This window comes from Gouania willdenowi, chromosome 21 (assembly GCF_900634775.1).
Source record: "Gouania willdenowi chromosome 21, fGouWil2.1, whole genome shotgun sequence".
Classification (NCBI taxonomy): domain Eukaryota; kingdom Metazoa; phylum Chordata; class Actinopteri; order Blenniiformes; family Gobiesocidae; genus Gouania; species Gouania willdenowi.
In genome coordinates this window covers 20,197,152-20,210,323 of record NC_041064.1, presented here as the reverse complement: position 1 = coordinate 20,210,323, position 13,172 = coordinate 20,197,152, and the positions used below count along the sequence as shown (strand labels likewise).

The 13,172-nt window shown below is 39.5% G+C and overlaps 1 protein-coding gene across 2 annotated transcripts in view; it reads right to left on the bottom strand.

Moving 5' to 3' along the window:
- The window catches only part of htr2aa (5-hydroxytryptamine (serotonin) receptor 2A, genome duplicate a), a 41,256-nt gene extending 28,568 nt beyond the window's left edge, over positions 1-12,688 (bottom strand). The window contains exons 1-2 of one of the 2 annotated variants that reach the window (XM_028436383.1): positions 12,177-12,688; positions 11,077-11,792 (exon numbers count right to left, since the gene is read on the bottom strand). In XM_028436383.1, the coding sequence (XP_028292184.1) occupies positions 11,077-11,506 (430 nt within the window). In that variant the 5' untranslated portion in view covers positions 11,507-11,792; positions 12,177-12,688. The remainder of the gene's footprint in view (positions 1-11,076; positions 11,793-12,176) is intronic. The other variant, XM_028436384.1, reaches the window with a different exon arrangement.
- Between the last annotated feature and the right edge of the window lie 484 nt (positions 12,689-13,172).

Here is a 13,172-nt window from a genome sequence, read left to right as displayed (position 1 = left end):
TCTGCAAAGGAGAGAGAAAGAACGTCAACCTGCTGACGGATGACAGAAGGCCTGAGAAAAGAAAAGAGGGAGCAAAAAGCAGCTTTTGTAGCTAAAATAAGACTCTCCATGACACAATGTCCTCTTATGTGGTTCTAAAAGGCATAGCTCTGATACAGCAGTAGGGATGGAAGCTGGAATACTGTGAATTCAGTAAATATCCAAAGAACTCAGCTTTTCATAACAGAAAAGAGCTGTAAACATGACTAAGATATGCATGTTCAATCCCAAAAAGCCCTAAATTAGGAGGATGGGATTACAGAGATTTATCATCTTCATCACTGTAATTCTACAAACTGGATATTTGTATGGTGTAGCTAACTCTAATTAAAAACCTGATGTCATAGTTGTTTCAAATTATATATATTTTCTTTCTTTATATTCTCTTCTCAGCACACGGTCTGTCAAAGTGAATAGGTGGGGAAAAAATCATTTTGAGGTTTGCTTTTTGACAATCACATATATGCTGACATCTACACCTCTATATGGAGACTCAAACAATCCAAATAGATGGTCAAAAAGTGAGGGAAAGTTCCCTTTTGATTTGAAGAAGAGGAAGGAAATTAAAGCGGATGGGTGAATTTCACATAAGAAACTCAGTTTGGTCAAAGGTTGATGAGGTTTTATCACTTTAAACACCTAGAGTGAAACTGACAAAACATTATGTCAAAGGAAATTCCAAAAAACATATGCTTCCCTTTACACATCTAAAACTTAGCGCTGCTAAGTCTGGCTTGTCAAAGCACCCGTTTCATGGCTTCTCTGTTCAGCATTCAAGTGAGCCAATTAGCTAAGTTTGCCTCTGATCTACAGAATCAGTTGCTCTACAAGCAGCTCCAAAGCCTCTCAGCAAAGGTCATAAGTGGGAAAAACAATCCTCACAGTCGAGCTAGAAGTTTACATCAAATCCTGCTGTTGACGGCTGAAGAAAGCATTACTAAAATCATTTCATTTTATAGTTCATTTATATTAAACTGTAACTGACTTCCTCTACATGTTGTGTAGCATCAGGAGAATTATCAGGAGGAAAAGCTCAGCAGTCTGTCATGGATACTTTGACAACTCGCCAAAGGGGATTTCATGACAGGAACAAGCCAAAGATGAGGAGAAGTGAATCATTACAAAGCAGTAAGAGGCAGATTTTTCTCAATTTGCAATCTCATGAGAAACTGAATGTGTGTGTTCATGCAGTCACGACGCCAAGTTAATTCTAAATTTCCCAAGAGCTTTAATTGTGTAACCAAAAGAACCAAAAAACAGAGCTGAATCTTCAGCTAATCAACAAGCTAAACATAAGATTGCATCAGTCTTTCTGCAGTGTTTTTTCTCACTTTTAAACTATTTATCATTATTAAATTCTAGCTCTGTGTATTTTTGTGCTTCATTTCACAGATGCAGCACTTCCAGTTTTTAGTTTACAAATGCATCCAATAGCCATTTCCAAGAGTTCTTGACGTGTCTCCTGTAAACCATTTGACAAGGACTGCAGCACGTAAAATGTTCCAATTCACTTATTAAACTGTTGAAGATCAATTACGTGAGTACTTTCACCTGAAATGCTACTAAATGTGATGTTAATGTCAAGCAAGAAAATAAGTTATTTTTAATTATTGTTATTTTTTACCTCGTCTGCATATGCTGTCCAAAGTCAACAATACATGTAGTGCAATCTTTTTTATGAGAGCCATGTTTTATTATTGCAACTGAAATTTTGTCTTTTATTGTTTAATTGTGACTATTACAGCCCTCCTTAAAGGCAGGCATACATTGTGCTATATTTGGCCCATTTTGAGCTGATTTTCGACTCGTGCGTCTATTTTGTGGGATCGTGCGAGTCTCTGCTAAATCATGTGTCATGCATTGTGTAGTACACGTGGGGTCACGAGAAGCGATTAACACCTCACGACCAGCTCCCTATCAGCAATCGTATGGTTGTAAGGAAATCGAACATGTTTGAAATCCAGTCCCTCCTCATGAGGGTATCTCACTCTTGCATTTCTGGAAACAAGACTCGACGTGTTGTAAATGGTAAATGGACTTGATTTATATAGCGCTTTATCACCACACTGAAGCAGTCTCAAAGTGCTTTACATAACAGCTCATTCACCCAATCACTCTCACATTCACACACCAGTGGGACAGGACTGCCATGCAAGGCGCTAGTCGACCACTGGGAGCAACTTAGGGTTCAGTGTCTTGCCCAAGGACACTTCGACACATAGTCAGGTACTGGGATCGAACCCCCAACCTCTCGATCGGAAGACGACCCTCTACCACCTGAGCCACAGTCGCCCGTGATTGTGTATGAACGTACAGCCAAAAAGCGGCACCCTCACCAACACACAGCCCCCCCGCCTCCCTGACCCCCTGCCACGAGGCCCCCCCGCTAGCGCCCACACCCCCACGGCCAAACACCCAACCCCCAGGGAGCTCCCCGCCTGCAACGCCTAGCCAGTGGCCAGGTCTAGAGCCAGCAGAGGCCAGACCCCAAGCCACAGAAAACTGGTCCAGATGCAGCAATGACGGCAGCCTGTCTTGGGAGAGTAGGACGGCGGGTCGGTGGGGGGCCTTGGGGTTGGGGGGTTGGGGGCGGTGGCGGAGTGCGCCGGCTCCTCGGCTTCTAGGTGCTTTCTCGAGTGTGTATGTGGGGGGCGGTGGCTGCCTCTCGGCTTGGTGTCTTGGGGGCATCTGGGGGGCTGCTCGGCCGGGGGGGGTTGCCTGGGCTCCCGGGCCCCCGCTCTTTCTGCTATTGTGGCTGCGTCCTCGAGTCCGGGGCAGCGCTTGGGTTTACAGTGGCAGTATCTTGCACATATATCGGTCTACGAGGCACTAGCATGCCTTGGACTGTGGGATAAAACTTGTAGTGGGCTTAACTTTAGACACGTTGATCCCAAATACCTGTTTCAGGTATTACCACTCACCCCTTCCCTCTGCCCACAGCCACCACCATTATAGTTAAGCCTTACGCCTAAAACTTCACATCTCACTCTCACTTTACAGTAATCAACTCCTTCCCACCCTCCCTGCTCTCTCCCCCCTCCACCTCCCCCCCACCCCCTAAAAATTTTTTTTCTTTTTTTTTTTTCAAATATGTTTTTATTTTTCAGTCATTTTGTTCGTTCACAGCACTAGAGACCTAATTGACCCAACAAAGAAGTGTGTGTCTCCATGTCTCCATACTCTGTTTTGTCAGTTTTGTCATGAAAGTACATAAAAACAGGATATTTCCATGGAGATGACAGCTTCTATTTATTTTTGATACTGTATGTGACCTTGTGTTTGATTTTCACTGACCGGACTCAAACATTTTATTATTTATAGATCATCAGCTGAGGCTGAAATTTCAGTCTAAAGCATTTTCCACCTCACAGACTACAAAGAAAACAGAGGAGGCAACTCATGTTCCGGCCATAAAGACAGTGTTACCGCCTTTCTTGGAAATTGATGGTCCTACTTCATATATAGAGGTTGAATGCTGAAGATCATTTGTATTTTTGTGAAGAAATTGCCTCACATATTTTCATTTCATTTCAATTTCCACCTCTAAGTTAGTTGGAGTATCTAAATTGACCACAGAAGTGATTGCGCCTGTGATTGTCTGTCCCTGAGTGTTACCACTATTACAAACTAGCTGCTTATCACTCTGAGCAGGCAGGAGAAGGCCCCAGTGGTTCTTTTTTGGGACAAACAGAAGTAGAGGAGAATTGCCTTTGGTGTTACTGAATAGTAGCTACAGCAACTGCACTCCCAGGCAGTGTCTGCATGCTTCACTTCCACACTTTGAGTCTAATTAGTGCAGTCGAGTGATAGAATGATGTGCTAAAAAGTAGAAGTGGCAATTTTTCACAAAAAATAACAAGTGGAGCTGGCCAAATGATCCCCTACCCAGATTATACCTGAGGTGTAAAATAGCCTATAGGCCAGACTGGTTATAATCTGGAACATAAATTAGAACATAGGGGGGAAAAAAGTATTTTCTAAAACTTTTGTAGCAGCCAGACACTAAATAGTCCACAGAAGGGGTCACGAGCCAAGTATTGGGACCATATTTTATAACATATCAGTTGTCACAGCCAGTAGCTCAACAAATGACCATGTTTACATTTCTCAAACTGCATGAAAATGTTAAACTTTCACACCTAGTCGACTGCTGAGGTGCATTGACTGCTTCATGCTATTCATTTTATGCAATATACTTTTCATGCTTGAACACGTTTTCACAATTAAACCTAGCCACCACAGAAGCCCAGCTGTTTGAATGTTATATTGACACTTGAGCCTTGAAAGTTCCTTGTTCTCAGACTAGTCTTTCCTCCAATCGCAGCTGTCATAAAAGTGTCGGACTCCGACTCCAGTTCTTTGACAAATAGGAGTTTTACCACCTTTAGACCACAATGGACATTTCTTTTTTCTCTCTTGGTGTCCAAGCTAAGGCAAATTTAGTTAACATATGGTGTTTGAAAACCCTGTGAAAGATATATGCGCTTCTCTCCTGTTTTTCCTCAGAGTATGATTTGACCCCCGATGCTCTCACAAGGCCTCTGTTTCTGGTTGTCCTGTTTTTTTTTATTCTGCTTTTTTAATGAACTTTGTATTATTTTGCAAGTCAGTTTCAATGAAGACCTTTTTTCCACACTCCACCTTTTTTACCATCTACATCATCACTTGGGGGAGTCACGACACTGCCAAAACACAAGTCGCTTAGTTTGTTGTTTAGTGACGTAATAACCAGCAACAACAGCATGCATTTTAAATAAACAGTATGTGAGAAACATCACCTATCGGGGTCATACATGAAGCAACATGCAAAAAACACAGCCCTGATAGGATGATTTTTAAATGAAGTTCAGGAAATGCACAATCTGCGGCTTTTGTAAACGTCACCATTCCAGCCATCAGCCGTAGGCCACCAGATGCCATGTACATGTATTGCTGACGTGGATGCACGTGTACTGCAGTGGGTGAGTCAGCAAGAGAGAAGATAAGCATCTGGAAATATTTTTGGAATAAAAAACTAAAAGTTTTAACTTTGCAAAGTGTGCAACACAAAACATTCATAACCGGTGTCACGGTCTGAGTTCACATCGGTCTGTGATCGGTTATGAGCATGCGCACTACCGGAAAAATGACGTTGTGCTACTTCCGCTTAGCTTTTTTTTTACTTCCGCCGTGCTGGGATAAAAAATTTTATTTCAAAGCTAAGGTTAAAGCTAGTGTTATTTGAGGAGTGCTGAATGGCTCCTTTTCTTGTACAAAAATGTATAACTGCTCAATATATGAGGCAAGAGAGGTTCCAACGCCACAAAGAAATGATAGACGAGTTAATGTTCTTCATGGTGAAGGGCCATCACCAGACACCGACAAGAAGGAGCTCAGGAACATGATTATAATAAAACTCCATACGAAAATAAATAATTTATTTTCCAAAAAACACATGATTATAATATACATTGCTGTAAAAAACAGTTAACCTAATGTAACTTTATTTTTTAAAATCAGTATAACCCAGTATGGGTACACTTCAGTACGTAACAGTCACGTAGTGAGATTTTAAGAGGAACTCAGTACGATGTGAATTCAGACTGTGACACCGGGCCAAAGTGGAACCTCATTGAACAGCGCCTGTGTGCTTAACCTGACATTAGCGAAGACAGCACAGCTCAGCAAGCTAACATTAGCCTGTCATCAATCATGCATTTAATAAAAAGTGATATCAACCATAGTAAAGCTCTAGAAGTGCTCAAATTTGGAATTTCAGTTTTGGTTAACTAGTATGGCTGTCGGTCATCCAAAAAGATCACGAGACAAACTGATGTCCACTCAAAGGTTTAATCTTCACAGAAGAATTGACGGGTGGAGCACCGTGAAAATTTAAATAACAAAGAGGCTTTACAGTTTGACACAAATTACCATATAAAACGTTACACATACATCCTAAACCACTCATAAGCATTAAATAAACAATATTTACTGTGTTTGCCTAATGACCAACAGAAAAAAGGGAGCAAAATAGGACAGCGAGTGTATATTTTCCCTGCTGAAACCCGCATAAAACTCTCAATAAACTTTAATAACAGGACAAATATCACAGACAAAATAAATAAAATAATACATTGATATTAAAATGACAGTACCAATGCAGACATTCTATAAATGAGGACAAAATTAAATAATATCTGACAACTGTAAAAAAATCAACCTCTAGTGTGCAAGAAGACTTTACTAGTGAATAAAAAAGTATCACTAGTACTAATTGCTATTGGCTTTTGAAAATATTACAACCAATCAGGGTGCTGTATTTTGTTATTACATTATTTGCATTAGATCTACTAGTACTACTAGCAAATATTCTGGCTTTAATAGTACTACTAGAAGAAAAGCTCTATTAGTACTAGTGTGAGCGCTGCAATTGGTGCTGTGCTGGTATGATGCGCCGTGTTTGTGAGTGACGTCATCGGTTTGCATCAGGCTCGAACCAAATCAGCTCCCTGATTGGCTATAATATTTTTGCAAGCCAATGGCAGCTTGAATTTGCTCATACAAGTGAGTGAGTGACATAAAGTGAGTGTATTGGATATTTTTTTTTTAATCTAGCGTGATCATATGTGATAATAATTACATGTCTGCTCCGTTTCTATGATTAAGTAGTCAAAGTTCCACGACCTTGTATTCACAAATACAGTAGGTGGATATCCCCTAAATCAATCGATGCCAAGTGTGAGGCCTGAAAATGTTATCATTGAGAGCTTAACAGTAATTCTGATGATGGATTTATTATTTTAAGGTTTGTTTTCTTGCCTTTGTTACAGCCTGTTCTGCCTGTACGACTGTTTATTGTCTTTAACGTTTGTTGTTCAGTGCTTTACACTAAATCATTGGTTGGAAATGAAATGGATATCAGTAGTCAGTAGTTTCTCAGTGTGTTGTACTTAGTTTGGTTAATCACTGAAAAGATTCCTTGATGTTCAGCGATTTAAGCTGGTCGTCATGTTGACCCCCTCAGTAGTATTTCAACTACTATTTGCTATGCAGAGGATTTTTTCAGGTTCCAAATGAACTTTTATGCACTCATTATTTTATCAAAGATTTTTTAAATTATTTTTATATGTAAAATATTTTGTATTCAAGGAAAACATTTGGTTTGCAACGCCCCGAGTGAGAAAACAGGAAAATGGCATCACATGTTTATGTTTGTCATCTGCAGTCTAATGAACCACTTTGTATCATCATTAAAGCCTCTAAAAGACACCTAAAAACACTCCAAGAGATTTCTTTTGGAATCGCTAACTTTCCAATCTTCTGCACTCGTCCTCATGCTAATTAATTTTCTACTCAAGATGTAATTCTTCCTGTGTGAGCAGTGGCTTGTGACATTTATGGAGACTGAGAAAAAAAAAATAGCTGGAGGACAAAAAGAGGTGCGAGTGTGAAAAGGGTTATCTGAGTGCACAGCGATAACGGAAGACAAGATTATCGAGAGTTAATAGAGGAAAGTGGAAGAACGAGTCGGATCTCAACAACATCTTGGACCTCGGGATAACTATGGACGGGTTTACTTCAACTTTAATGACTGTGGGCGGATATAAAAAAAAAGAGGCTTTAGAGTGCTTCTAATGTGTATCAGACTTTGCTAAAAAGATGTTTGTCTCATGTTTTCATACTAAACTTATGCTCGTATGGACTGAACAACAGAAGATGAAAAAAATAACAGCCATGTGAATGGAGGCACTAGAATAAAAACAGAGAACCTCAAATGGGTGTATATAGTGTTACAAGCTTCAGCAGGAAAGGCAAATATTACTGTCAAAAGTGGTGAGTCAACCCAGGTAGTCATTGCATTTGGCTGCATAAAAGCTCACAGTGGGTCTCTAACAAGCACTTGTACCGTATGTTCTTTAAAGCCTGCTTCTTTTCCACCTGAATCCTGATAAAGTTAAATCACAACTCTTATTCTGGTTCTTTTCCCTCTACTCACAGGAGGGATAAGAAGTTAGTGAGCGGGAGGGATATTTTTCTAAGAAAAATGTGTCTGTTGATTATATACCAACCATGATATACCTACAGTATGTATTCATCATTTACCATACATGTACTGTATGTTATATATACTAAAAAACACCTTTAAGTACTTAAGTTGTTCAAGCTTTTGATATATTTTTGTAATAGCTAATAACAAACACACGTCAGCCTATTCGTCCTATGCCACAAGCAGTGGCACAGCCTTCTACAGACAATATTTGGTGACATAGTGACTAACAGCCCATTGATACAGTAAATACTAGTTTAAAAAAAGGTCACAGATATTTGAATGCAGGAAAATACCCACGAAATTAACAAATTGAACAGCTACTGTAAGTACATAACAACGTACATAACAACTACAGCAATGAGTATGACAAAGTACCACATAAATACAACTTCATTAAGATCCTTGCAAAATGAATAGTTGAATAACTAAGGCCAACCTTTTAATAATTTTAATAATTTTAATAATTCATGAGGCAACCCCTCATTGATACTGCATAAAAATGATGGGGAGAAGCAATGCATTAAATATTAGCTTCTGAATTCTGTGGTCGAGACCCCTTACAGTGTCAGGGCTTTTATTCCAAACAAAAATAGATATTGTGCCTTTATTTTGAAATATTTATTCATGGACAAAGTACTATCCACATTAAAATAGGTACTTCTATTCACTTCTATTTTACTTTCATTATCAGTTATTAAGATAAAGGTAAACTTTCAATGCTTCTTTCTAGACATGGATGTAACCAGGGGTGCAGCAGCGATTTTAAAAGTGAGGGTGTAGTTTATTAAATTTATTAACTAAAACCATGGTAACGCAGTTATTAAGTCAGTGATACTCAACATGTGGCTCTTTGTGTCTTAATTTTAATTATTATTCCCCCAGAAATCCAATTTTTACCTTTTTCTTTGGTCATTTTGCAACTTCCATTGTATCATTTTTGTCCTTTTTCCAAAAAAAATTGACACTTTTTTTTTTTTTTTGAGATAATAGCCCTTTTTCTTATTTTTTGTCCATTTTTGAAAGTTCTTTTTAACACTTTCAATAAATTGAACTGGCCCAATATGTTTTCAACAATGAATCCCTCTGTAAAAGTGAGGGGGATGACTTTTTGATTTCATGAAAGTGAGGGTGTCGCATCCCCCATGGGCGAGACGCGCCTGGATGTAAGATATCCCGTTGAATATCAATGCATTAGTACTAACACATTTCTACAACTCATCTTCTCAAACTTATATCACTATATTTTGCTTGTTGTTTTTGTAGTGGAAACTACAGTGTGTTTCGAAGCACTATTTGAGCTGATAAACACTCTACCGTCATGTAAGAAGGTCCATTCTTGCTGTTAACTGGACCTGTGTCCTGCATGTGCCTAATTTATTTGATTTTAGAATAATCTGTCATCATTATTGATTCTTCACTCACTAATTGCTACTTTCAATCACACAGGGTTGTGTGCCCATTATCATGTCTGCAGGAATGAGGCTGTTGGGGATAGAGGACCTGTATTTGTTGTGAGTCGATAAGTTGTATTTCTAACAATATTTAACACTAAATTCTCTGTAGTGCACACTCAGTGGGGCATATTGTTTAATATCTGGGGTAAACAGTGGTACCCAAAGTGTTGACCTACTCAGACAATCTGTTATTGTTGCTGGCCCTGCACATATCAGCTTTAATCAATAGTTAATTGCAACATTTACACAGAAGCCCTGTAATGGCAGCACCTGAGGGGGCTGTGGGTTCATACTGGAGTTAAGTGGGTTTTTTCCTCCTTTCCACCATTTTGTTGTTTCAGTCGCTTACTGGTATAATGGCTTTGATTGCTGCACTGTTTTAGCTCTTGAGTTCAAACCTTTTTATGGTTGTTCTTCATTTACCTTTATTTATTATTGCCCTGTGTGCAACGCGTGTGTGTTGTCTTGGTTGAAGAGTAGGTTCCACTTCTCCTTCATGCTTCTGACATCCACTCAGTTGCATGTGTAACCAAGCGGTTAAAGTGTGGTAGTTTCCCACCGTCATATAGCCCGTGAACGCATCATCCCCGTCTACGCTTTCTTAACCGCACCCTCTGATTAGAAGCATTAAAAGCAGGTGTGCACGCCGTAGCGTCTGCGTGTTCGGGGCTCCTAGGCTGTACTGTCGGGTGCTAAATTTTTTGTGTTAATGTACTCAATAACTAATTGCTGCATTTCATTGAGATTTTTCAAAACAATGACAGTGCCCATAAATTTGGACGTGTTGTATTGTTATTAATGGGGATATAAATGTATTCTGAGCCTTTAAAGTGGGAATGATCATGGTACCATGACCAGGATCACTGATCCACTGCCAATATCCGGTAAAGAGGATATTTGGTGCTTAGTGGAGGGTTGCCCTCTTTGAGTGTTCTTGTTATACAATGCTTTCAAGTTCATAGCACATGCACATTTCCTATTACAGCTACAAAAAACTATAAACTATAGTCACAGAAAAAGAAATATCCCCTATTCTGTCACATTTCTTATGCTAGTGTTGCTTGTGGAAATAACCCCTCACATGGTAGTTGTGTATGAGTTGTTTCTGTCTAATGCTTGGCTTTGGCAACACAAATTGCTTTTTTTTTAGTAGTTAAAGTAACTAATTACACTTTAAAGTGTCTTTCATTGTTTTTGGTTTTTTTTAGTCAATAAATGATTCTTTGAACACTTATGTTCCAACTTGGCCAATGTCTTTATGATTGAAGTAGCAACTCAAATAAACACACTTCAGCCAACAGAAGCACTAAATACATTCATCAAGTCTTACTTCCATCTGTCACCCATTGTTCACACTTCTTAAATCAGTGGTACAACTTTGAAAACAATGCAAATATGTCGTGACTGTCTTAATGCTCATTAAATGAAACTTTCTTTGCATGTGCAACACGGTTTTCAACAAGAACATTCAATGTGTCGACTGGATTGGCGTCAACGACACATAAAACAATGGCTGATCAAAACCCTATTATGAGTGTCCCTCAATTTTCTTACCGTAGAGAATGGTCACCATGGAAACCGGCATGACCAAAATGCCTAGCAGCATGTCAGCCACTGCCAGTGACATCAGGAAATAGTTGGTGGCATTCTGCAGCTTCTTTTCCAGGGACACGGCAAGGATCACCAGGATGTTTCCCATGACAGTGATTGCAATGACCGCTAAGATTAAAAGCGCTGCCCAGTTCTTCTCCGCCGGAGGGACCGAGATAGGACACTGAGGACCATGATCTGAGCTATTTCCAAAGTGAAAGTCAACGTTTTTATGAGCGGCGGAATTCCCAGGACATCCCAGGTTTGTGGCATTGTTCATTCTGAGAGCGATTTCTTCATGTCCATGTGCAGGCCAGGGGTTTGACTCCAGGGTGGTAAATGCTCTCAGCGTACCAGGGATCAAGTCTGTTATATTGGCCTCAAACAGGCTCATGGTGACAGTTTGGAAACACCTCAGGCCTGGTTTTAGAAAAGTAGGTCAGAGTTAAGGAATATAGTCACCATTTGCTATCATCCTTTGCCCAGGTGAATACTGTAAATACCGAACCATATATCACTTGAGTTATGAGCTGTCATTTACATTGGCATGACACTTGTTTCCTTTGTCACCTCTGACGAACTTGAAGCTTTGAAATATCCAAGGATCCACAGATGATCTTCGTGCAGGTGGGCCAAAATAGCACAGTGCTCCAGGGAGACAGAAGAGCAGCTGTTCAAGCCTATAAGACAATGGTTAATACATCAAAACAACATCAGTAGTTTTGTTCATGCATTCACTATAGTTATTATTGAAGCCCTCAAAAGTATAAACAAAAAAACAAAAAAAAAACATGAATTTATAAAAGCAAACACTCTCAGTTAAGAAGCATATTATTTAAATTACATATTTATAGGATATGGTTTAAATCAGAGAGTTTCAGGCTTGTAAAAGATACATATTCATATTCTTAGTAAAAAGAAAAGTGTAAATTGTCTTGTCTTTGAAAACGTGATTTGTTATTCCTGCAACTTTTTCAGAGATCTCATTGGTTATGGCTACTTTACCCTTTGCATCTACACCTATTGAAACATTTTTGACTTTGTTTTGTCGATGCATTGCATACCTGTAGGGCTGTATTTCCACTGCAAGCCTGAATGAGGTGCCACACATGTGTGAAAGTCCTCCACCATCCCTGCGTCTGATATCAAATCCTTCCACCACCTCCGTGAATGCTTTGGCAGTTGACAGCGATGGATGTTGAACATAATCATAACGGATGTGTCACATAACCGTTCCATGCTTCTTTTCCCCTTCGCATGCTCGCATTAGTTTTCATCGACTCAAAGTTAGAGGAAAAACATCTCTCCAGAGATCAGAAATATTCCTTCAAGTTGCCTGCTTGCAAATGCACTCAATGGTAAATGTCACTCACTCTTCAGGTCATCCAGGAATGAGCAGATTTCCACAAAGCATATTGTTTCCTTCTTGGTAAGTCACTTTCCAAAAATAAGTGTTAGAAAAAAAGGGAAACTCCTGCTTCTCTGTGAAACAGCAGCAGACTGATGACGATCCCTGTACCTGTTTCTTTTTTTGGTTTCCAGAGGAGAGTTGTTCAAGCTGCTGTTACGCTTCTCATGCGGCTCCTTGCATCCAGCCTCTCTCTCCCTCTCCCTATGCAGCGCTCATATTGAGATCTCCTGCTGTCACTCCCTCTCTCCTCCTTTTCTCCCTAGAAATGTATTGGCTTGCTCTCTTTCCTCTTGCCAGCATGTCTTATTCTGGATTTATTGCACCAACCCTTTCCCTTGTTGAATTTAAGAGTGTGGTTCTATATTATTCTTTTTATCTTCTTACAGACATGCCAGTGAGCAACCTTTATGGTCACTCTCTTTCTCTGTCTCTCTCTCCCCTAAATTTTTGTAATACAGTTCAGTTTGAAGAAGAAAAAAAAAAAAACCTGGTGCTTCCCTGTTCAGATGCAGTAATGGCAAAAGCTACACATGACAGCCAACCGTTCATAGGAAAATACACTAAAGAACAAAGTAAAACATTAGGGATATTTTTTTTTAAAACATGCCAAGTGTTAAAATAACACCTGCAAGCAATTATTGCATTTGAT